Below are 26,634 nucleotides of genomic sequence, written 5' to 3'. Positions count from 1 at the left end.
CAAGATTGGTAGTCCTTGATTTTCTGGGCCATACTATCTCATTCTCTCTCAGTGAAGGTAACAGCTGACAGCTCAGCTCAGTACCAGCACCAGAGAACAACAGCACTGGAGCTGGAATGATAGTGCAGGTCAGTATCATGTCAGAGGTGGCAGTGGGCAGTGCCAATGAGGAGGTGTGGCCTAGGCCATTCTTTTTCATGTTGAACTCAAATTAGGGAATGTTCCTGGATGAATTGAAAGAAACCCTGTTTCCTTAGGAACATAGGAACAATAATAGGTAAGCAGTCATGAGGACCATACAGTTTCTTGTCATGTACACTTTTACGTAGACACACTTAAAAGTTCATGCCTCCTTTTGCAAGCACTTAATTCTGCTCAGCTCCCAAACTGATTAGAGCTGTATATGACAAGCCTGGTGTAAATTAGTGTCTGCCTCCCCCATCCAGTCATAAAGACTAGCCTTAAAGATATTCAAAATAGTACTTTGTTTGACTTATAATATTCATTTGTTCCATAGGCGGGGAATATGTTAAGCTAACAACCTATCTCTCCAGGGACTCTTGTTTATTTGTTGGTGTAGATTTTGATCTCTAATGTGGGTGTTTGTAGAGCCACTGGTTTTGCAAAGAAGCAGGTCAAATAGTTTTGGATCTTTCATGGCTTGAAAAGTAAGATACAGGTCACCCCAGACCAGTCTGTATGCTACTGAGTATAAGAAGATTTGTGCTAATCTATTAAAATAGTTAAAGGAAAGTGTAATGCCCCACCTCTGGCCAGTAATCAAGGAGCCTCAATCCTCACCACTGGCACCTGTGGGGAGCATTCACTGGGAGGTTAACAGGTATACACACACAAAGTATATCCAGTTGCAGCTCTCTGCATCAAGCACAATCAAGCACAATTTCTCTGAAGAGCACATGGGAAACACAGTCAGTCCAGGGCTGGTTTCTCCTTTCTTCAGATCCCCAACAAGACTCCCCACTGGCACAGCTATAGAGTTGAGATCTCAGCTGAGTGTCGAAGCCAACATCTCCAGCACCTTCTCTGTCCAACCAGTGCTTCATGTCCCTGCCCAAGTAACTGACACACACACACGCACACACATACACACACACACTCTTGGAGATTTGATTTACACACACACACACACACACACACACACACACACACACACACACACACACACACACACACACACACACACACACACACACACACACACACACACACACACACACACACATGCGCACAGGGGGGGAAGCACAGGTTTACTAGCTATGCCCCCTTCTGCCCAGACTATAAAGTAGTTACTACTGCCACCAGACACTCCTGCCAGGTACCTTAAGGCCCTTACAAGGGTACCCGATATACTGACTGAGTGAAGTTAATATTAATACAAATGGTAGTTTGTTCAAGAGCAAGGCTATTAGGAGTGGCCCACACAGTGTCACCAAATAAATATGCAAATACTCTTCAAACTTAAATATCTTTACAATGATCATCCACAATTAAAGGTTTAAATATGTTTAATAATAAATAATAAAAGAACAAGACAGTACTAAATATCTATTCAGAGTGACCTCAGAGTTCAAAATCACAGGGACTATTTTAAATAATATTAAAGGACAGACTCAGAAAAATAAAAAAAACAATATCTAAACTAAGCTTTACTATACTCCTAACTGAATCTATGAGAATTACTATTCCCTACTTACTTAACAGGGCGAGGCAGATGATGTTGTGAATGGTCCTTGTTGTCAGGCCCAAGACAGAATACAGAATGCTCTGTCTCACTAAGAAACTTCTCAAAATAATATCTAAAATATTATTTCTGAGATATATTGCAGAATAGCACTTCTGGTCATCTGACTTCTCGTTCCCATGCAAACCCCCATTGCTGGAAGCTGGCAGGATTTAGCACCTACCTTTAAAAATACACACACAAGGGCTTTTGCTCAGATCTGTGGCAGGTGCTGAAAGTCATAAAACAATTTCATACCTCCATGCTTCCAGAGTAGTAATTAGTTCACCCCAAAGACAATACAGAACGCTTCCTAGTATAGACTTTGTGTCTCTGGCTGCACTGAAACCTGTGAGACAGCATCTTTATGGCCTATCTCATAAAGTGATTTAATTTCAGATATATTTTAAGGTTTGCTGGACCGAGGTTAACCTTCCAGTTTCCTTTGTTAAAACATATACATTTAAACAGTTAAAATAGTGCATGTACATTTCTGTTCTCACTACTAGGGCACACTGTGGATATGTTTCAAACACAAGCACTTTACAAATACCTTTTCAACACAAACATCTGTAGAAATCAGTTTGATATACGCATGACATACAGTTCTAATACATTTGTAACACAAGCATCTTGAATAATTCAGTTTGATATTCACAAATGACATATAAGTATTTACAAAATTCCAGTTAGCTGTGCTGGCATTACCTCCTGTCATCACAGAAAGTACCACAAATGGCACCTCATACGCAGTCTTTAATGTTTATGTTAATGTTTGCAAGTGATTGGTTCAATACAGGAATGTTTAAATATAAATACGTTCAGTGATCTATAATAAAGAAAGCTAATTAACAGTTCACATGTAAATGCATTTTTTTTTATTTGTACTGAAAATAAGGTTCTTGAAAAACATAATTTTGGTAAGGGTTTACTTTTCTTTTGCTTTCATAAGCAGATTTGCTTGTATTCCTCATAAACTGCTTATTCCTTCTGATTAACAGTGGTGTTCACCTAGGGTTACTGACAGTTACAATACTTCCATATAGCAGCATGCCGCATGCTAAGAGTAAACTCCCTCAAACCACAATTAAAGCATGTGTTTTTCATGGGGAACAATGTCCATCATACTTCCTTTGCAGAGGTATTCAGTCCCTGCACCATCTTGTTTAATATAATCATGTCCATGGTAAGGTCACCTCAGGGAGTTGGAAATTCCACACATTAGATCAGTTATAACTTGAGTACATTTTCAAACTCGGTGCTGCTCGCATCCATGGAGTTCACAAGTATATGTGTCCATATTGTGCTGCTCAGCGTACTTTTTCATGGTATGTGAAATTAGTAGTACGTCCCTTTGGTGTGTTTGTGGCTAAAGGACTGATGATCATGTAAAAATTATTATTAAATTTATTCTTCTGTCCTGTTCGTTTTGTGGAGGCATTATTTATTTATTTATTTATTGTGTTAAGTGGGAATTACTGATCGTTCGCCATTTCTAAAGAACTACTCCTTTATAACTTTTATATCTTAAGTAAATTTCTTTATATTCTTAAACAGGTCTTTTTAACTGCTAATATACTAATGTCTAATATTGTTTTGATCTAATGTCTTGTTTGCAAGTTGTATGTAGCCTTAGAAACTACCTGTAATTTCTGCTGACCACACAAGGCTGATGAGTCACAATACAAACATAAAATGATCTGGGTTGTTAAAGATGCTCTTCCATTTATCTATGTACATACAACTATGTACATAAAACTAGTTTCAATTTCATTTTCTATGGTTTAACTTGACTTCAGTAGGCTAATGGAGCAGAATTTTCTATTTGTCCACTTCATCAGCTACAACTTTTCTTACACACAGACTAACACTTAACTACAGTTTCCAGCTGCATATTCTGGCACAGCTGTCATTATCCAAACTACTTGCACTGTTATGTTTATTTTCCATGTTTTTTTTTTCTTTTGTCACTGCCTTTGCTGTTCTAATTGAATCTCCTCTTTTCAGAACTGACTTATACCACTTAGTACTTAATCTAGTCTCCTGATTCTTGTACTGCAGGTCTGACTACCAGTAGCCCTTTATATTTTGCATGTTGGTTCCCATTCTGCTTCACAAATTAGGTTTTACAGCTGAAGTGTGCACATTTTCTGTATAAGTCTGTAAACAATGTGAAATGATGCATCTTCTTATTTATTATGTGGTCAGAAAATCAAGCAGCATTATTCAAATAAGCTTTCATTTGTTAATGTTTTATGTCATATTTCTATTCAAAATTATAATCATGACTTTTCCTGTTTTTAGCTACCTGAAACTAAGAATGTTCTTCATGTTTCACTGTTGCAGTCATCACATTTGGGTTATCTGCCTGCAGGTAGCCCTCAGCCGACCAAATACCAGAGTCTTTGGATTTCTGCGTCAGATGCTGTCGCTTCTTCCATGACATCAGGTCGTCAGGGGTATAAAACATGCAGCCAACGCCATTACGTCAGTCTTTCTTGCTGTGCGGTGCCCGAAGCAGAAACAGTTTGCAAGTGCCGGTCGGTGACTCCTGAAATTTTCGTTTTCGAGTTTCAGACCTGAAATCTTTAAAAAGATAACTACCCCATTGGGGATCCTTTTTTTCTTGCTCTAATCGATGTCAGAAAAAAATTAACAATTGTCTTGCCTGTGGAAAGCAAATACCTCCTAGAGATTTTCATTCTTACTGCATCACCTGTTTAGGCCCAGACCACAACGTCCCTCGCTGTTGGTTTTGTGCCTTGTTCATTGCCCGAACTATTCGTCGTCGGGCTATTTTTGTAGCTAAATACTTTCGTTCTCGATCTCTGTACTCCGAAATGGCTTTGTTAAGCCATCCAACTACCGATCTTCTAAAAAAAGTAAGGATAAAGGCAGAGACAGACTGTATAGGTCCAAAACTGCCGACAATGCTTCCGATAAGCTAGTCGCCAGTCCGCCGGTACTCAGTGAGGTGCTTTTGCAGCCCCAATATCTGCTACTACAGATTCGTAGGCCTCAACTGAGACCCATTCGGAGTCTGGTATGCCGTGAGATGCTTCTTCGACTATGGAACCTGCAGATGTCTCTACATAGGATGAGTCCGGAGCCGCTGTGCAGGCACCTTCTTCTGATGGTGTATTCAGGCCTACTGATTTTCATATCAAACCAACGACTTTGTTTCAAGCTAAAAATACCAAATTCCTCAAGCCTAAAGCTCGCACTAAGCCTAGAAAACCGATGACCAAAGCACATTCTCAGGCCCATATGCCTCAAAAACAAATGATTAAAATGGCTGAAGACCTTATTGCCTTACTTAGGGGAAGCCAGCCTTCCCCCTCTAAGAGACAGGAATCTGATATCTGTGTTCCTTCTGACTATCAGGATTTACCCTTGTCTACTTATGAGGATTCTGATGCAGAGGATTCCATTCCCTCTGCTTCTCCTTCAGAAGATTTCTCTTTTGGTGAAACCTTGCATACCCTTAGGGAGCATTTCCGCTGGGAATGCCAGGACTATTCTCAATCCAAAAAAATACTTAGGGAATTTTTAAACCTGCCTCAACACAGGCCTTTAGCTATCCCTCCTGTTCTGGAGATTGTAGATGATGTTTTCTTGGAATCCAGCCTTACCCCAGACACTTTGCCTCCAGCTTCCAGGAAACCTGACAGGTACTACAGAGTAGCTGACTCTCACAAATTCCTTTTCAAGAATCCTACTGTGGATCCAGAGACCATTTCCCAAGGACCAAAAGGCATTACGGCTACTACTGCCAAAATCCTACCCCTTCTGATAAGGATTCTAGAGCTTTAGACATATGGGGTAAGAAGGTATATACTTCTACCACTTTGGCCATTAGTGCTTTAAATTGCCAGTTTCATATGTTAAAGTATCAGAAGTATATTATGGGATTAATTAAACAGAAAATGATGTTGATTCCTGACTGTGCTGAACACAAAGATTTACAAGAGTTAATGCATTCTGCTGACCAAGTAGGTAAACGTACTTTGCAATGTGGTTTTGATGCTTCAGAAGCATCTTGCAGGGCTGCTGTCACTGGGTCTGTACTTAGAAGGCATGTTTGGCTTAAGGAACAAAATTTGTCAGATCATGTTAAAGCATTACTGGATGCACACTTTCACTAAGAGTGCCTTTTTGGCAACAAAGCAAAAGTAGTCCTCAAAAGGATGGAGGAAAAAGCTAAATCTATGCAAACTGTTAAAAATTTCTTACAAGTACAGTCACCTAGATTCAGTAGGCATTGGCCTTCAAAGAACTGGTCCTTTCCAGTCCCTTCCAGGCCTTCTCAGTCCAAACCCAGGAGCAGCAGACCACCAAGACTTCAGTCTCAGGCTATGCACAGATCTAAGCAGTGGGGGCCCCCACTTCAAAAGCAGGGAGTAGTAATCTACCCCCCTATGGAAAAATGGCACAATGACTTATCCTTAACTCTGCCAAGCCTTGCTCAACTACTTGCTCCCTTAGGAGGAAAGCTCGCCCTGCATGCAAAAACTGGGAAGTCATTACCCAAGACAAATGGGTTTTAAAAATAGTTTCCCTAGGATACAGATTCCACCTCCACTCACTCCCAACCCCAAGTGGATGGCCAGACCTTCCCCCAAACTAGTGGGTGGAGGCCCCAAAACAAGTGCTCTTTCTCCTCAGTATCAGGGCTATTCAACCTGTTCCAGCAGAACAAAGGAAACAAGGTTTTTATTCAAGACTGTTCCTGGTTCCCAGAAAAGAAAACTCCTGGCATCCTATCCTGGACCTTTCTATTCTCAGCATCTTTCTGGTGGTTCCAAAATTCAAAATGCTAACTCTTCAGCAGCTTCTTTCTATGCTAGCCAAGGATGCCTGGCTGGCAACTCAGGACTTAAAAGAAGCTTACTTGCACATCCCAATAAGGGAATCCTGCAGAAAATTCCTACGCTTCAGGGCAGGCTCCATGCACTATCAGTTCTCTGCACTGCCCTTTGGCTTATCTACTGTGCCCAGGGTATTTACAAAGTGCCTGGCTCCTGCCATTGCATTTTTCAGGCAGAGAAATATTCAGATTTACCCATATTTGGACGATTGCCTGATTCAGGCAGAGAGTCAGGACTTGCTATTACAGCACCTGGCATTTGTAAAGAGACTTTTACCTTCATTGGGGTACACCATCAACGAGAAGAAATAACACCTGTTACCCTGCCAACAGATTGTATTCCTGGGAGCAAGCTTAAACACTACTTCCCAGATGGCATTCCTCACTCTAGAGAACTACTGGCCACAAAAACCCAGCTATCTGCAAGGAAAATCCTGCAAGCCCTGGGGTTCATGGCTTCTTGCATTCTGTTAATCCCATATGCAAGACTGCATATGAGGAAACTTCAGTGGTATCTAAAAAGTCTATGGTGTCAACATTCTCAGGATCTGGAAACAATGATTCCTATTATCCCTTGTCTAAGGGCAGAGTTCCTTTGGTGGGCAGAGGCCTGCTACCACAACAAGGGACCCCCTTTCACTCTATCCCCTGCCACCCAAACCCTAACAACAGACGCATCAGACTATGCATGGGGGCTCACATGGCTGCGTAGTGCATTCAGGCAAATGAAACCCAAAACAGATGCACCTGCATATCAATCAAAAAGAAATGTTAGCTGTACAGTAATGCTCTGACAGCCTTCAGATACCTTATTCTTCCAGGACAACTATTGGTAAAGACAGACAACATCATAATTATGTGATACATAAACAAACAGGGAGGAACCCATTCCTACCCACTCTGAAGACTAGCCATGGCTCTGTGGAACACAGCCTTGAGCTACCAAGTGAACCTACAAGCTCAATTCCTGCCAGGCAAACTAAATTCAGTGGCAGATGACTTAAGCAGAAATCTTATGGACCCACACAATGGAAACTGGAACCCAAAATATTCAAACTCTTGAGGAACAAATGGGGGACACCAGAGGTAGACCTGTTTGCCTCCCCTCAGAACTACCAATTGAACAAATTCTGCACCAGAACTCCTCACAGTCAAGCTTGGAAAGTGGATGCCCTGTCCTTTACCTGGGAAAGCCTCTCAGTTTATGCCTTTCCCCCTCTGCCTCTCCTCTCGAAGGTTCTACTAAAGATCAAACAGGAAATACTGATTGTACCAGACTGGCCACACCAGCACTGGTACGTCCTTTTGCACAGTCTGACAGTGCTACAACTTTGGCACCTGCCTCAGACCCCTTCCCTGCTTTCGTAGCAGGTGGGCCAGATTCTGCACCCTTAGCTTCAAACCCTGAACCTTGCAGCCTGGCTAATTCCCTGACCTCATCTCTAGCAACCCTCAGTATGCAGATGCTGGATGTCATTCTTGAGGCAAGGAGGCCTAGTACTAGAAAATCCTATTCAGAAAAGTGGAAAAGATACTGTTCCTGGAGCCAGGCTCAGGGGATGGGCACAACGGTGCCCAGCTTACCTCATATTCTAGATTATTTAACAGAAATGCTCCACAAGGGCCTATCTTTCTCTTCAATTAAGATTCATGCCTCTGCCATATCAGCACATTATAATATTGACCCATTCCTCTTCTCTCATCCCCTGCTAAAACAATTGCTTAGAGGGGCCAAAAATTTAAGACCCCCCCAGAAGGGCTCCCACTCCAGCCTGGGACCTTAACTTTCTATTGGAAAAACTCACTCTTCCCCCCTTTGAACCAGCTGCTACAGCAGAGTTGAAATTCCTTTCTTGGAAAACAGCTTTACTTCTAGCCATCACTTCAGCAAGAAGAGTGTCTGAACTGCAGGCCCTCATGGCAGTGGAACCCTTCATTATCTTCCATGTGGACAGGGTTTCCCTCAGGACTAATCCATCCTTTATGCCCACGGTGGTGTCTAGTGGCTCTAAACCAGTCCATTCATTTGACTACTTTTTTCCCTAATCCTCAGAATAAAGGGGAAAGGATACTGCATTCTCTGGATGTAGACAGACAACTTAAATTCTATTTGGACAGGACTAAGCCTCTCAGAAAATCTGATCAGCTGCTAGTTAACTTTGCTGGAGGGGCAGAGGGGAAGGCCATTTCAAAGCAAACCATTTCCAAATGGATAGCATATTGCATCCATTTCTGCTACAAACACCATGGAAAACCTACCCCACAGGGGATAAGAACACATTCCACCAGGGCTGCATCTCTCAGAGGAGTCCCTACCAGGGATATCCTGGAAGCTGCAACCTGGAGCTCTGTACATACTTTCACCAAGCATTACCACCTGCCTGTCTTTTCTAAATCCAGAGCTGGATTTGCCACCCCAGTTTTACAGGGCCTTATTGCTAGTCCTAATGCTCTTTAACTACCTCCACCCATCCTTAGCTTTGGGAATCAACCCAAATGTAATGGCTGCAACAGTGAAACATGAAGAACATAGTACAGCTGTGTACACTTACCATAAATGTAGATGTTCAAGTGTATTCAATGTTGCAGTCCTGGTTACCCTCCTTCCAGCCCCCTGACTTCTCTTGACTTTTACCTTTCCTCCTTGTTTGACATATATTATATCATGTGTATTTGCTTTTTGCTGGGGGTGTTCCATACCATATAATTGTTTCCTATTGTGGGGGCACCTGACATCTGGGGCAAGAAAAACTGATGTAATGGCATCGGCTGCATGTTTTATATCCCTAACGACCTGAAGTCATGGAAGAAGCGACAGCATCCGACGCAGAAATCCAAAGACTCTAGTATTCAGGCCGGCTGAGGGCTACCTGCAGGCAGATAACCCAAATGTGATGACTTCAACAGTGAATACACTCGAATATCTACTTTTATGGGTAGTGTACATAACTGTACTTTTTTTCTAATTTTGATTTATTTACATGTGGGAACAGAAATGTGCAGTAAAATATATTTTACACTCTTGTATGTTTTGCACCTTTACACTGTTATTCATTTCATTATGGCCTCATAATACACGTTTTTCGGTAGGAGATCTTAAAGGCAGGATAACATATTATAAATTAAGGTTTGATAATATGATCTGGAGATTATTGCTTTTGCACATGTTTAACTGTATGCCCTACCTGTCCACCATTAAAACATATCCTTAGACAATTGTAATGCTAAACTAAATTGCTTTTTCTACTCATTCTTAGTTTCTAGTGCACCATATCTAGTTTAATTTTGTATTTATTTGCTACTTTATATTTCTTCTAGCTAACAGATGTGTTGGGTATGTATTTTTAATACTGATGTTTAAAAAACTGTGTTTAAATTTTAAGGCATCCTTGCTTAAAATTCTTCAGAGGCATCTCAGTTAAGAGACATCATAGTTTTCAATGTTTTTTTTATTTCACTGTGTGCGTTAATATGTTTTCTTTACCCAATGTAGATGTGAATATTACAGTTAGGTCAACATACATACTCAGTGTTATATTTTATTTTCATAGATACCTTATCTGAAGAATCTGCATATAATGTTAAATTGAAATTGCATTTCAGTATTGTACTATCACTGGTGTAAGCATAAGAAGATACTACTAACATAATATTTATTTGTGCATTTATTTTATTGCTACTAACATAATATTTATTTATTTATTTTATTTTGTTTGTTTTTTGTTTACTGAGAAAGTCTGATGGGGTACATTCCTCATTTTCAGCAGGGGCCAAGCAGAAAAATTAACATTTATATTTAGAGTAAATTATATAACAAATCATTTAAGGCTACTTGGTGCCAAACACCCCTTCATGCATACTTTGCCATCTGTAACTTAGGAACAAAAATATTACTGTACGCTAAAGTGTAAAATAGCTTTAGAGTCTTTTCTGCATGTCTATGACTGTATTAAGATAGGTATTTGCAGTATGAAGCATTTACTGTCTCCTGATTCTGGATTATTACTCAGAGCTTTTCAGGTGATTCCAGAGTGAATTAATAACAAAAAGAAATGTGCCACTCCCCCAGCACAGGCAGATATGTCCAAGCCACACCAAACATTTTTTTGTAAAGACACATTTTGGAATAAAGGGCACACTGATGCCTTGCAAAGATATTGGGCTGGGTTCAATAAAACCTACACTAAGTGTACACTGTCCTGAGGAACAGACAACACAAACATAACACACACCTTCTTCCTCCTAATTTTAGTTTTCCTACTGATATTTTTGCTGCTTTAAGTATTGACAAGGATTCATAAAGGTTACCACAAAGTGTAGACTACATGTACACTTAGCGTAATCTTTCTGACTGACTAGAAACACAAAAATGAGATAAGAATTTTATTGAATACATATCATGTACACAGTGTAGGCTTTATTGAATCCTGGGGTATAGATTTAATTCTCCAGATTGCTAGAAATATATTATTGAGGGTATCCATGGTGACCCTTTGAAATTAAATGAAATTAAATGAGTTGTGCAACATTCCTTATATGTATGGTCTTTGGGTACATTAGAGTCAACTTCAGGCAAACTAACACTTACTGGAATATTGATTTAAAAATAACAGACTCTGGCCAGTCAGAATTCCAGGTGGTTTTGTTAATATAAAGAGGACACCTGCTTTAAAACAAGAACATCTGTGCATGGTACTAAATCTGTGACTGTACATAACAACAACAACAAAAAAAATAAAATCTGTGGCAGTGTTTTACTCTCTAATCATTTTCTAACAAGAAATAATTGATCATGAAAACTACCCAGTCCATTTTGTTGTGTTCTGCATATTTGGTGTTTTCAGCTTTTATTGTGAACCTTCTTGGAAACAAAAGAGTAAGTTCAGTTTTGTACCCTCTTTGAAGTGTTGCCTCGTCACTTTTAATGGGGAAATGTTAGTCTATATTGGATAAGACATGCTACAGAGAGCAATAATTTAGTACCATTTTTAATGAAGGACTGAACAATAATTTAGTACCATTTCTAATGAAAGACTGACAAAAGTTAATTATATGGTTTCACTAAAGCATTAATAGATTTGTTTATGTTTTTGGTCAGTATCTGATGATAGTGGCTGCAGGAACAAATGCATGTCCCCTTCTTCACAAAAAAGTGTCCGTTGTTTGCTCATAATGCTGTTGGAGATATCACCATGCTAGTTACTGACTGGAGTGACACAAGCAATACTGCAACAAGCATAACGAAAAAACTAAACTTTTAAACGTCCCAGTATGGACAGTAGTGAGACACAAGTTCAGATTTTTGTGTGTGTAGCACTTGTGTCTGTAGTACCTCTTCTCTGCTACTGATTACTTCTCAGTGGAATATTCACTTTTCTCTAAGGTATGGCAATATTGGAGTTGGCATATGTAAGTTTGGGAAGTGTGGGAGTGCAGGGGGATTCGCCTTGCAAAAAAGTTTAAAGGAAAAGGCAGATGTCTGAGATTTGCTCTTTTCCTGGATGTTCAGTCTTTTTTTTTCTGTCTGTCAGCAGTCGGCGTTGCGACATAAATGTAAAAACACTAACTCAGACACAGACTACCTACTCACAGACAAACAGGGCATTAGCTGTATTTTTAATATTAGGCTTAGGATGTGCTCATACTTTCAAGAAGTCCTTTTGAAATTGTGGGCAAGTTCATGTAAATAATGTTATGGCAATGACTCAAAGATACTATGTTAGCATTTTCCATTTTATTTATGGGAATTAAGTATTGATGAGGACACTGCACTTACTTTATATACACCACACAAAAACGTAATCCTAGTGCATCTATTGAAAGAGCAAGGAAATGCTGCCTGTCATTATCAACAGCTGAGTAATGCAGATCAGGAGAGGTGGTCCAGATGTTCCTCCTTGGAAACTGTGTATGATCTTTAAGAAGAGACGTATTCATGAGATCATGGACTGTACCATTTCTAAGTCTGAAATGAGCTAAACAACTGTTGACCTTTGAGGATGGTGCTGAGAGGAATGGTATACAAAAGAGGTAAGTCAGTGCCAGCTCTGCAATTGAAATTAAGTGAATTCCTTATCGATCTGGGTCCAAGTTTGCAATCTGGGGAACAGGAGAAGGTTCTTATTTTGATATATGTGACTCAGAGCCAGAAAGAAAAGCACTCAGAGGTTCATGTGAAGATTAATCGAGAATGAATGCTTGATGTTGAGCAGTACGGGTCTTGCGTCATGCACTCTGAGAAAGGAGAAATATTTCAAAATGTCTTCATTGTGTTTTGCATGTAGTACACCTCCAAACTGGGGAAAATGTACCCCTAATGTCAAGCCATGGCCACAGGTCTTAATCATGCAGGGTCTGTTATTACACCAAATTAATTTGAAAAATGCAAAGCAGAGGAAAGTAATCCAATCTTGCTTAAAGCTCTGCTGACAGTGAATGGAGCAGATAGGCCAGTCAAGGCATACCTGTCATTTTGAGGATAGTGGCTTTAGTATAGAAGGAAAAAGGACCACCTAAGTCTCTGAAGACACAGTCTTTAATGGGATAAAGTGAAGGGTTTTCAGAACAGTATCATGAAAGCGAAGGTGGTCCCTAAGTACTTGAGGCCTACAGGTGACCTTCTCTGACCAAAGGTTGATAGCTTTGATTCTACAAGGGTTTTTGTTTCTCATCAGTACCATTGAGGATGCTGTGGATGGATGGAAGTGGAGAGCTGAGAAAAAAAAAGAAAACTTGCATAATTCTGAATGCTGTTTTCTATAGGAAATCATTGTTAGTGTGGTTTGTAAGTGTGGACCAATAATGATTTATTTATTTTGGAGATTTTTCCCTTCATCTAGTTGGTGCAACCACGGAGTTCGTATATATATATTTGTAAGAGTGCGAGGGGGAGCTTTCCCCAACATCATGGGTGCAAGTGCGCTTGCATTCTCAAAAACAATTAAAGCTGATTTTTTTTTTTTTTTTACCTGCAATATTTCATGGATTTCATTCTTTCAGCTTTTGGATGTTCAGGAAGTTGGCGTTTCATAGAACCCTGAATATTATGTGTACACAGCAGTAATTTTAATTGGAATTCCTTCAACTTCTAGAGTCTGGATGAAAAGGTCTTGCTTTGTATGTCAAATCAATGGTTATAAGGGAATTTTAAAGTGAAATGAGGAGTAGGAAAGATCCTAGTCTTGTGGCAGCAATGAGGGGGAAAGTTGTTAGAGTGAATACTGTTGACATTCACTAAAGCTGAAGAGAATGTCCATGGGCTCAGAACCTATTGACTTTATTTTGGACAGAAGCCCATCTTCATTAGAGTAGCACAGAGAAAACTTCATAGTGCATCAAAAGCAACCATTGACCAATATTCCACAACATCATGGGATTCAGCAAGATTGTAACAGTCGATGTGATTATAGCCAGAAGTGTTGTGTTTACAGACCTGACCTGCTTCCCGATGAGTAAGGAAATCCACACTTTCCCTATGGTGGCCGATGATGTCCTTAGCCAGGAGATTAGCTTCCATGTTTATGAAGGAGATTAGACAATAAAATCTGGGCTGTAAGAGGTCATTAGCATTTTTTAGTATTTTTAAGGATGATGATGATATGAGAGCAGCTAACATCTGGGGAGGCCATGACTTACCAGTCACAAAATTACTGTAGGAGGAGGCAGAGACAAGGGGCACTGACTTCACTGACTAGATTATGTATTTCAGCAGATAGACCATCTGGCTCTGGTGATTTGCCTGACTTTGCTGATAGAGCATTCTGCAGCATTTCACTGTGGCATCCAAATGTCAATCAGGTTCTTCTGTAGTTTGTGTAGGCCTAGTTTGTCATGGACCTTGGTATGCTGTAAAAGTTTGTGGGGATAATGAGGTAGGAGGTATAAATATGACCATAAATTGTTGCACATGCTTGAGCAATAGATCTAGAATGGAATAGACTTGTTATGTCAACTAGCTTGAATACGCGTTCCTTGTTCATTTCCTTTCCCCCCCACGAAATTATTTCAGTTGCTGCTGAGAAATCTTTATTTATTTATTTTTATTTATTTTATTTTACATTTGTTGACTGGGATAGTCCGACTGGATATATGTCCATTTTCAGTGGAGGCCCGGGGAGAAAAGCTCCACTTACAAAAAAAGAGACAGTACATACATCACTGAGTGATAAACTCAGGCAGACATGTTTAGAAAAATATAGACAAAGAATTCAGGCAGATATCAATATATGCAATGTGTAGAAGAGTGCTGAAGATAGATTGTTGTTGTTACAATGAAGATTGATGACATTAGAGAAAGACAGAAAAGCTGTGGTGTACTGTGGAATGGCCTAAAGCCGTGCTGAGAGTCGGCAAGCTTTCCGTTTTGAATAAAAAAGTGCATGATTTGTTTGTGTATGTATCTTTCCATGATTTTAGCTAGTGGTGAAAGAATGGCTATAGGTCTAAAGTTAGGTAATTATGTGGAATTTCCTCCTTTATGGAGTGGTATAACGTGATATTTTCCATATTGCTGGGATGGATCCTTCTGAGATGGATCTGTTGATCAAAATAGAAATGGGAAGTGCTATGGCATCAGCTGCTTTTTGAAGATATTCAGCTGGGAGGTGGTCGGCAGCTAGTGTAGTAGGTTTTAGCTTTTTGAGTAAGGTCCGGATCAGGTTGGTAGGTACGGTTTGAAAGGTAAAGGTGGGTTGGGTGTTGGGTGGATCAGGGCTAGATGTGCCAGAGCTGGTGTTTGTGCCTGATGGAGTGAGAAGGGTAGCTACAGACTGGATAGTTTCAGCAAAGAAGGAGTTGAAGCTGTTTCCAGTTTCTACAGGGGATTAATCAAGGGTAGCTGATTGGGTATAGGAGTGGCGGAACTGCCTGGGTGGAGAAGATTGTTAATACCAGCCCAGAATGTTTGAGGTTTTAGCTGATATTTTTGTTGTAGGAGGGTGGAGTGATTTTTTTGTCTAGAATGACAGCTTTTTTGGTCTGATTCCTTAGCTGCCGGTATCTTACTTGGTCCATGGGGGCTTTGGTAACATGCCACCTGGCCCAGGCGTTTTTTAGTTTAATTTTGTTTTTTTGTTTCTTTAGATAGCCACGGTGCAACTGTGGCTTTTACACGGATGGTACAGGTAGGAGCATGGTGGTTAAGGATAGCTAGAAATCTGGTATTGAAGTACCCAACTGCTTCTTGTAATGGGAGTCATTTCAAGACATTCCAATTACATGCTTTGAGTTCATTTTGGAAGTTGTCAAGGTTAAGGTTCCTGATGTTTCTTATAGTTTTGTAGGTGGGCTGGTTGGGAATGTCGGTTTTGAGCCTAGTAATGTAGGTAAGGCAGTGATCACTTAGATCATCGGGTAATGTATCTGACTTGGCTGGTGACTGGTAATAAGTATCCAATCAAAGATACTATCTTTGATTCTATTTTTGCTAAATCTGGTGGGGGTGGCAATGATCTAAGTAATCCCATGGAGGGCTAAATGGGTGGAGGGAGTTTCAGAGGAACAGGTGTTCCAATCAATGTTAAAGTCCCCCAAGACAATGGTTTCCTGGGGATAGTTAGAAGCTAGCCAATGTAAGATATTTTCTAGAGTATTATCATTCTTGCTGGGTGGAACATAAATGCAGACAATGTATCTGCATTTATTTTTGTTTATTATTAGTTTGGTAATGAGAATTTCTGCGTTGCCAAACTGGGGTGGCTGTTGGGTGTCAATTGTTATTGTTAGGATAAACTTGTATAATACAGCTACCCTGCCACCTTTCTTGGTGATCTGGTCCAGTCTAAGGATGTTGTACTGTGGGGGGGTTATTTCGTTATCTTTGGTTATTCGTTTTAGCCAGGTTTCTGTGAGGCAGAGGATATCAGGGGGGTGAACAGCTAAGAGTCCATGTAGGCTATGGGTTTCTTTGTTTAGGCTTCTGATGTTGAGATGACATACCAGAAATGAGTTTGGAAGTCTATCAATCTGGGTAGTACACGTTGGGTGTTAGATGGTGTCCTTGGGTCTACTGTTGTGGATGAGCCAGGGTTGGGGTGGATGTCTCCATCCTTCATAAGATACATTTTTAAGTTGGTTATGAGTCTTAAAAATTTCTTTATGATTTTTTTGTAGCTTTTGGTTTTTAAGCTAATGTAGTGGTATTTAGTTGGGTGATGGTAATTAGGGGGTGAGGAATTAGGAGAGGGGGTGGTTATGTGGTGGATAAACTTATTAAATGCTGGGTTGGTGTCTGAGAGTTCGGGTATTGGATTTCAAGATGCTGTACATATTCATAGGAGCTTAGGTGATAAGGAATGAATAGCAGGGGTACTAAGGGTAGCAGCATTAGTGGTTTAGCTGTAGTCATAGTAAATTACTAGGGTAGGGTCTGTATTGAGTGTATGTGGTGGATAAAGATTAGAGAGAATAGAATAGCTATGGGTGGGTTAATATGAATAGTGGGGTGGATAGAGGGTGTATTATTGTGCTAGGAGTTTGCTGGATTCTAGGAGCACGTGTAGTAGGTTAGCTAATTAAGGGGGCATGCTAGTGGTACTGTAAACATAGTACTACCGGGGGCAGGTGGGATATGGGTCCAGGGTGGGGTGCGGAGCAAGCGAAGCGGGGCTAAACTAGTAAAGCAGATGTCTAGAGGCAGCATGTACAGGTATGAGTTACAAGCATGCTTTTTTGTTTCTTTTTATATGCCCAATACTCTGTTCCTAAGCCCTACTGTTAAATGAGTTACAAGCATGCTTTTTTGTTTCTTTTTATATGCCCAATACTCTGCTCCTAAGCCCTACTGTTAAATGAGTTACAAGCATGCTTTTTTGTTTCTTTTTATATATGCCCAATACTCTGTTCCTATGCCCTACTGTTAAAAACTACACAGTTCCCTGCCTGCTTCTCTGTTTACAATGCAGAGAGCCCGTTTTCCAATTCCCTTTTGTAGCACACTTGTTTCACTTAGATTATTGAGAAATGCACTGTTTGGAGGTGCAGAGCACACTACGCTCATCTGTTGAACAGTAGAAAGCATGCTGTTTTTACCTTAATTGGGGAAGAAAGAAGGCTACAGGAAAAGCTAACCCTTCCAACCTAATGCTTATCAGCATAAACAGATTACAAGCGGGAGTTATGGGGACATTCACCAGTGCTTTTTTGGACCCAGTTTGTTAGGTTTACAGGTGGCAAGGTATTTTAGTGGATATTGACCTTATGAAAACAACTTCCGTGGTGGGGGAATGTCTTCCGTACTTGTTGTTATTCTCGGAATGACCCTATATGCTTTTACAAGCCTTTCAGGGGGAGGTGACGTAGGAACACCTTATTAAAACAAGTTCTGCGGTGGGGAAAGGCTTCCGTACTTGTTGTTATTCCCAGAATGACTCTATATGCTTTTACAAGCTATTCAGGGGGAGGGGAGGTAGGAACACCTTATTTAAACAAGTTCCGTGGTTGGGAAAGCCTTCCGTACTTGTTGTTATTCCCGGAATGACCCTATATGCTTTTACAAGCCTTTCAGGGGGAAGTGAGGTAGGAACACCTTATTAAAACAAGTTCCGCGGTGGGGGAAAGGCTTCCGTACTTGTTGTTATTCCCAGAATGATCCTATATGCTTTTACAAACCTTTCAGGGTGAGGCAAGGTAGGAACACCTTATTAAAACAAGTTCCGTGGTGGGGAAAGCCTTCCGTACTTGTTGTTATTCCCGGAATGACCCTATATGCTTTTACAAGCCTTTCAGGGGGAGGTGAGGTAGGAACATCTAGAGAGGGGATATGATTATTAGTACTATACCAAGAACAGAGTTAATCATTCAAACATTCAGTATACATGATTATCAAACAAGTCCACGTGTACCTTTTAGTATTAGCAAACAGCAGCACTCTTTCCTATATATCTGCCTTAAGGGCTCAGTATATTGCTGTCCCTTATCAATGCTACACTACTTGTTCATTATTTCTGTCCCTTATCAATGCTACACTATCCAGGACAGACCACTAAGTCAATGCAAATGACAATAAATGGATACAATATCAACAGCAGTTTGCGAGTAATTTGTAGCAGCCGGTACCAATAAACATGCCTTAATTCATCAAGGTTTCAGTTTGCGAGTAAATGCAGTAAACAGTTAGTACATTGAGCTCAGATAAAGAAACAAGAATTAAATACATAAGTATGAGAACATACCTCAACCGAATGGGACCTGATGCATTGGTTAATTTGAAAATGGCTGGTCAGGTAGGTGATTATGTAACCTCTGATTACCTGAGAGAGGGGGGAGGTGAAGGGCTGAAAGTTGGCTAAACCAGTAAAGCAGATGCCTAGAGGCAGCATGTGCAGGTATGAGTTACAAGCACGCTTTTTTGTTTCTTTTTATATGCCCAATACTCTGTTCCTGTGTATGTATGTTTTGCTGTAGCTTTCATTTCACAAAAGCTGAATGAGAACTTCAAAACACACGCACAAAGCTACCCATAACCCAGCCTGACACATAGTGCTTCCTTACGCATAACATACTTATATTCTCATGCTTGAGCAGGACACAGTGGTTATTCCTCAAATGCCAGTTAATACCATGTGGCACAGTGGTAGGCAACATGGTAACGCTGGCAGGTACCACGGCAGAAGGCAGAGGATGTGGCAAAGCAGCCTGATTCATCTTTAATGAAATGTCCAGTTGTTACTAAAAATGAACTTCTGTTCATGGAATTCTGTAGGATATATTTTCATGGTAATTGTTCTATACAATTTCCAGTTCATGAGAGAAAATAAAGTTTCTGTCAGAAACATAAAGAATGAACATGCACAATGACTATTCAGCTGACAGGAGAGATAGTTTCTGTTCTATAGCTTTGTTTGTGTATTCCAAAGTTGTCTAGTTCCACTGGTTCTTTGTGTATTAATACCAGATTCTTCTTAAGATGAGTCACCTCTTTTGCTAAAGTAATTGACTTAGGACTATAGGTTCATAGGTAGGTACTAGGCTATCGGCCCAAGGGCCTAAGTAAGCCTAGCCAACAAGGTTCCCTGGCTTACACCACCCAAGAAAGTTAATTTCCTGTGCCCCTGTCGAGCAGAGCCACAAAAGTGATCCCCGGGGTGTATTTCCTATTTCCCATCCACTCATCAAGATTTTTTTTTGAAGAGTGATAATAAGGAACTTTGCTTGACATAGATGGGTAGCTTGTTCCAGAATATAGGAAGTCTCTGGGACAGGAATCTATCCCTCCAGCATGTTCTGTTTATTGTGGTGACAAGGTTTAGGTCCGTAGAATGTGTAGCTCGGAGGGATTGGGATTTCTTTAGGTGTAGCATGTCCAACAGCTCTGGGTTTGACATAGCTTTATATGTTAGGCAGAGATCTCCTCAGAGTAGGTAATATGCTACAGAGTAAAGCTGGATTTTTTGAGGTGGTCAGTGTAGGGCATCTGTTTGAGGCCAGTAATCCTCTTTGTGAGGTACTTCTGTGGCCTTTCCAGCTGCTGCAGATGTCTTGTGAGGAACATTCCAAAAGGGGCATTGTACTCTATAATGGGTCTAATGAGTGCCGAGTAGAGGGGAACAATGACCTCTATTTTCCTGGATGAGAACCCTTTTGTGATGAGTTGTGGCACATAGAAGGATTTCCTGACTACTGTGGCGATGTGGCTATAATACTGAATATTTAATTAGTGCAATAATTTAATTAGTGCAATAGTTTTTCTTTTGTATTTCCACCTAAAAGTTAAATGTCTCATATGAAAACATCTGTGATCAAAACCTTCTGGTGATGAACCTGCATGCATTTCTTTTACGTAGGGCTAAAACAGAAAACATAAATATGTTAGGTTTTTAGTAGCCAGTAATTGTGCCTTTAAAAGAATGTTCAGATTTATCGGCTGAAAAACTTGAGGTCTGAGAACCAGCCATGGCAGTTGCCATTTTAAAAGAAGTTTCACGAAGCAGAAAGTTTCTTTTGTGAAGCACACTGCAGGAGGACAGAAGTAGAAGGAGGCAAGTGGTGCTAAAATGAGGAAAACTTATATAGACCTCAAAGAACCAGAGAAGACTGGTACTGTTTTGCAGTCTCATTTTTGTCAATTTTTAGTGAAAATTTATGATGATTGCTGAAGGGCTTTATTTTATATGTACATTTGTTCAAGCCAGCAAATAGCTTTCCATTAAAAAGTGTATAAACAAAACAGTTAAATAAACAGTCCCTTCTTGTCGAATTTGATTCATCTATCATACTGATCATTTGCAGATATAGTCGTGCGGATTAACACTGCTGTTTTTTGATGCAGAAAATTAAACTGCATCAGGTAACTACTGTATTTGTTGTCTGGGCTGGTAAGAATTTTTAATCTGGTTTGGTGAAATCTCTGTTGTGTGGCAACACCAGCTACTTAAATGCAACAAAGTGTATTATAACTTATTCATTAATTAGATATTTGCAGATTAGGAAACAGTACTACGACTTCTTCTACTTGTTCTTAAATTAGATACTCGCTATTTATGAAAGTGCACTAAATCTTATTCATTAATTAGATATTTGCTAATTAAGAAACTGTACTACAACCTGTTTATTAATTATGTACTAGCAGACAGAGATCGTAAATTAATCAGAAATGTAAACATTAAACCAAGTGAATGGGACATTTACCCATGGATGCTTTGGCTCTGAACTAAACAAAATAAAAGAACCTGGGCTGGAAGGGAATTACAGTCATGCACTGACATAAGCAAGAGCAAATGTCAGACATTCCTACAGATCAAAATTAATGGGAGAAGACCTGACTGTAAATATAGCAGGCAGTATCACCATTAAGTTATAAATGCTATATGCTGAGAGCTAGACTGTCATCTTTTGAAACTAGACACATAAATAAGTTATGTGGCACCATTTGTTAAGACTAAATGTGGGGAACAGTACACTAGATATGCACATTATTGTAACTGTCTGCATATTAGACATAGACAAAGCAAAAAAGAGATGAGTCGTCTCTAGCATATTAACTTTTTTAAAAATCGTATAGTGATAATAGTCCTGTGCTAAATGTATGTAAAGAGCAACATCTTCATGGGTGTTTAATTATTGCTTGCAAGTTTGTTAATGAGGTAGGTGCACCAGTCTTTGTGGACCCATTTTAGGCATGAACTAGAAAGAAGTATTGGAATAAATACTGCAGCTAAAACTAATATTAAAGTAAAATACGGTGGTACATGTTAAATATGTACAAGAAAGCTTTCACATTACAGAAACGCTTTTTCAAGTTTTAAATTGCACGCACACAAACTCCAGTTAAGTTCACTTAATAGATTACATGACCAGTGATGCAATGACCTGGAATGAAGCACTGGCTTTAAAGGGCATTTGTCATTTAAGCCAAAATAACTCAGTGCTTTAAATATACTAATCCAAAAATATTCCTTGCATTCAGTTTTATTACTAATATAATTTCTCCTTATGTTAGAAAAAAATAACTTGAAGCACAGGAAATTTAATACTATGTCCAACACCCTTTAAAGAAACATGTTTAGCTAAAGCATTATTTTGATTTAATTTATTTATATCATAAACACATTGTGTTATACAGTCATTTGGCGTTCTATTCATCTTACTAACACAGAAGGCCACACAGGACACACACTTGGCAACATAAAGTAGATGCACAGTTTCACAGTTGGAAAAATGCCTGCAGTTATAAGGCTTCAAATGTTTAAGGATATCAGTACATAATATATAATAATAATAATTACAATGCAGTCAATGATATGTACTCGTCTTAGAACTGTCAAGTAAAAAAAATTTACAACAATGTTGCATTTTAAGTTCAGTTTATATACAAACCTTGGTATAGTGCCTATAAGCTTCTCTATCTCAAGTGAGCTAGATAAAATTGTCCACTTTTGTCTAAAAAGTCTTATAATATATTTCTGATTACTTCCATACGTGAAGACAAATGAAATCTTAGAGGGTTCATTTAATACAACTACTGGCATCAAGTCATTATTTATAGACTGAAATATGGACTCATACTGCTAGGATTCAGACATCTCACAGTGGATATAGCTGCTTTGATCATATTACTCTTAGAACCACAGTTGCAGGTTTTATACAACTTACTTTTACATTTCACATCTTTACTGAACTTTTACTGAAAAACAGTTACAGGTCTTATAAACTTTTCACACCATGCTTTTGCTGTATCTTTACTAAAAACAGATGCACATTTTAATGCAACTTTTCATGTTTCTGTTTAGTACTCAAGATGGCCCCGCTGTGCATGCTGCTACTGTGAGTTGTGCACTCAACTTTCATAAAGTGGGATTAATGACTTCTAAATCGATGCTTAAGGGCAGTCAGTTAATTAAGTAAAACATTCCTGACTGCTGGGATGATGGATAGCAGCTGGCTAAAACTGAGAGCAGAAATGAAAATTAAATGTGAGAAAATGTTTTAAGCTGAACAAGAAAAGCAACTTTTTGAACATCATAGTCAGCTGTTAACATTTTCCTCGCTGTAATGTGCTTAATCACTGCAGTAAATATTAGAAATTCAATACCATGATTAAGCTGCTGAGAAACAAAACTGTTCTGTATTTTCTGCCTTTCAATTGCATTCACTTTAATGGGACAAGACTGCCCACACAAGCGCACTGCAGCTGTCATTAACACCACAATGTGATTAGCACACTCAGCATTAATAAGTTAACATATAATGCCTGTATGGTTTGGGCAACTCATTAAAACGTGGCATAATTTTGCAAATTTCAGAGCTGATCTGGGTCCCTTTATTGTATGTTGCTCAATTTTCTTCTGCACTGTCTAGACATACATGGAACCTCTGTGCACATGGGTACCAGGGAAACAGCAAGGAACGTACATGGAACCTCTGTGCACATGGGTACCAGGGAAACAGCAAGGAACGTACATGGAACCTCTGTGCACATGGGTACCAGAGAAACAGCAAGGAACATACATGGAACCTCTGTGCACATGAGTATCAGGGAAACAGCAAGGAACGTACATGGAACCTCTGTGCACATGGGTACCAGGGAAATAGCAAGGAACGTACATGGAACCTCTGTGCACATGAGTACCAGGGAAACAGCAAGGAACGTACATGGAACCTCTGTGCACATGGGTACCAGGGAAATAGCAAGGAACGTACATGGAACCTCTGTGCACATGGGTACCAGGGAAACAGCAAGGAACGTACATGGAACCTCTGTGCACATGGGTACCAGGGAAACATCAAGGAACGTACGTGGAACCTCTGTGCACATGGGTACCAGGGAAACAGCAAGGAACGTACATGGAACCTCTGTGCACATGGGTACCAGGGAAACAGCAAGGAACCACACAGATGCTTTAAAAACACACAATATTCATTTACAGAAACACTTTCACCTATGCTTATGCAAGAAGCTGTCATACTGACCAGCTCTGTGTTAGTGTAGTTTTCATCTGCCTAATCAGAACATGCATTGCCTTCCATTTATTTGTTTTTGTGATGAGCCCACACTCTGTAATTTTGAATCCATAGTGGCACGGCGCATAATGTACCTGAGTTTGGACCAGAAGATTGTACATTTTTCTCATACCTGACTCCTTTAACTTATATCTCTTTCTCTTTCTTCATTTTTTTCAGTCCCAGTGCACCAAGTGCATGCCTTTATTTCTCTTATTATCTTGGTAGCACTGCATTGTATATTGTCTGCCACGTTAATTTGTTTGTATCAGTATTCTGTGTAGCTGAGTACCGTATTCCAAATGCAATGTTGTAGTACATTTATATAAAGGCTCTATGTAACACACTATGGTATTGCCAGTGTGACCATTATATATACACTTTCTACAGCACACTTTTGCTTAATTTATTTATTTATTATTTGTTGGGGTTGGTAGTCTTCCTCCCGAAAAGCTCTGGACATTGTAGATAAGTGGATCTGGTATAAGGATGTAATGCCATCAGGCATTCAGCTGTTCAGCAGCTGAAACCTCCCCAGGCACTAACACCGCCTTATTACCTGTAATGCCATTTGTGAAGACCTCCCTTTTCATATCTCTTTTGCTGCAATACAAAGCAGTCAAATTGGAGAAATGGCCTCAGTATATTATGGGCAATTTTATTATCTCTGTTCTTTTTTCAGAGTTGCTAGCCCATCCATACTTACTCTTCCTTCTTTTCATTTTCTCCATCATGCAGTCTCCAGCTCAGCTCAGATAACTGTAGTTTTTTCTACTCCTTTGGACAATTTTACTCTTCAGTTTTCCCTTTCCTAGGCTTCAGAGCATCTTCATTGCCTTACCCTTCTTTCCTTATTTGTGTTCAGCTATTGTTCTTCAAACGTTTTACCTGTTGCTCTTCAGCAGTGATGCTAATTCTACTTTTGAACTTTTGCAAATATTTTTGTTGTTGTTTTGTTAGCATTGTTGATTATTAAAATGGGCAGCCAGGCATTTAGAAAGTATAAGTGTGTTCCTAAAATTCCTCAGCATGGGAGGCACCCTGTTTACTTGTATTGCTTAGATAAACATAATTAGTTTATAAGTAACATTTGTAAAGCTTTCACCTATAATACAATTAAGAATAGAGTAAATAAGTTGAAGTTGTTTATGAAGGAAACACACATGCCTGCACCAGATAAAGCTTTGATAGGTTCAGAGGTAATTATTACGCTAGCTGCCTTTGCAGGCCATTTTAATCCAAGCTATCTTCCATTTGGTGTTTCAATTAATATATTCCATTTGTTTAGAGACTGGCCTTATCCGTCCATGGTCAGTAATTATGTATTACCACTAATGATAATAACTAAGATCATACTATAGATATAGTGCATGGATGTCTGTAGGCAACATATATTTTATTTGGATATAGTCAAAAGATTTGGGAAAGATCCCTAGTTGTTTGTCTATTTTTCCAATAAAAACATGCTTCTAAACTCTCTAAATGGGCCAGTGTTGTGATGTGGTGGGGCCACAGATATCAAAGGTATGTTCCCATAAAGTTGACCACTCAGGATTCTCAGGACTCTGTTCTGATATGGACTTCCTTATACCAGATGCAGAAATACAAACATTATGCAGTTACCATAGTGACAGATATAGATTAACAGGCCCATTGTCATCAACATACCTGCCCAGTGTTCCTCATCCAGCTTTGTGACTTCATCTAGAGATCATGAATTTTATTCTGTGTAACATACCTCTGATCAGGAGAGAAAAGTCTCTACACCTAGCATTATGAATAATAGGGGAGGGGCTAGTAGCCTAAGAAAGTTTCATGTGCTGAGTTGCCCAGTGCCTGATGGCATTATTCCTACTGTTGATGAGTCATCCTAAAACATGCCAGTAGGTGAACTGACAAGGTTCTAAAATGCCTGTTGGTGTGTTTGCACTTTATGCATGTGCTTGTGTATATTGCGCTATAGACTGGTGTCTCTACCAGGATTGATTCTAAGTCTTATAGCTACCGAGTGCAGGATAGGCTTAAGCTTCCTGTGACCTTGCGTAGGATAAAGCAAGGATAAAAATGGATGAATTAAGTTGTGGAGGACACGTGGGTAAAGAATTTAAATGCCAAAGGGAAGACTAAATGAGAACGTTGTCTCATAATCAGTGGAAGAAAATGAGTATAGTATCGTGCTAGGTAGGGGTATAGGCAAAATAAGTAAAGAAACTTCTCACAATGTAAAACTGATTGTGCATTGTTAGGGCATAACGTTACTTCATATGTTTGTTGATTTGAACGAGAGTTTACTAAATTGTGACAAAATGAGGGGATATTTGAACCAGTTTTGTAATTCTTGCAAGACTTAAAGCATTATTTTTGGTTCTGGAGTAGTTTAGGATATTTGGTCTTGAATATTTTTTTTTTTTTGCTGGTTAGGTTCTTTATATTGCAGGGCAGCTTGCTCCAAAACTTGGTATGGACTTATTGAAAGATATATCACCAAAGCATTGCTATTTAAGATGGAGTTAATCTTCTTTTGTAAAGAAAATAAATTCTTTTTACATTTATAGGCTCATAAGTTCATAACTACATGCTAGGCTAACTG

At 39.5% G+C, this 26,634-nt stretch overlaps 1 protein-coding gene across 2 annotated transcripts in view; it reads left to right on the top strand.

Moving 5' to 3' along the window:
• SLC6A9 (solute carrier family 6 member 9) overlaps positions 1-26,634 on the top strand; it is a 1,267,030-nt gene that overhangs the window by 549,293 nt on the left and 691,103 nt on the right. Inside the window, exon 2 of one of the 2 annotated variants that reach the window (XM_044085363.1) lies at positions 9,927-9,942. The exons of the other annotated variant lie outside the window; for it this stretch is intronic. Coding sequence (XP_043941298.1) covers positions 9,934-9,942 — 9 coding nt within the window. The 5' untranslated portion in view covers positions 9,927-9,933. The remainder of the gene's footprint in view (positions 1-9,926; positions 9,943-26,634) is intronic. 2 annotated transcript variants of the gene reach the window in all.

This window comes from Protopterus annectens, chromosome 10.part0, assembly GCF_019279795.1.
Source record: "Protopterus annectens isolate FY-2018-M chromosome 10.part0, PAN1.0, whole genome shotgun sequence".
In the NCBI taxonomy this organism is placed as follows: Eukaryota; Metazoa; Chordata; order Ceratodontiformes; family Protopteridae; genus Protopterus; species Protopterus annectens.
Note: the sequence above shows the minus strand (reverse complement) of the source record. Positions and strands in the feature narration are given on the sequence as shown.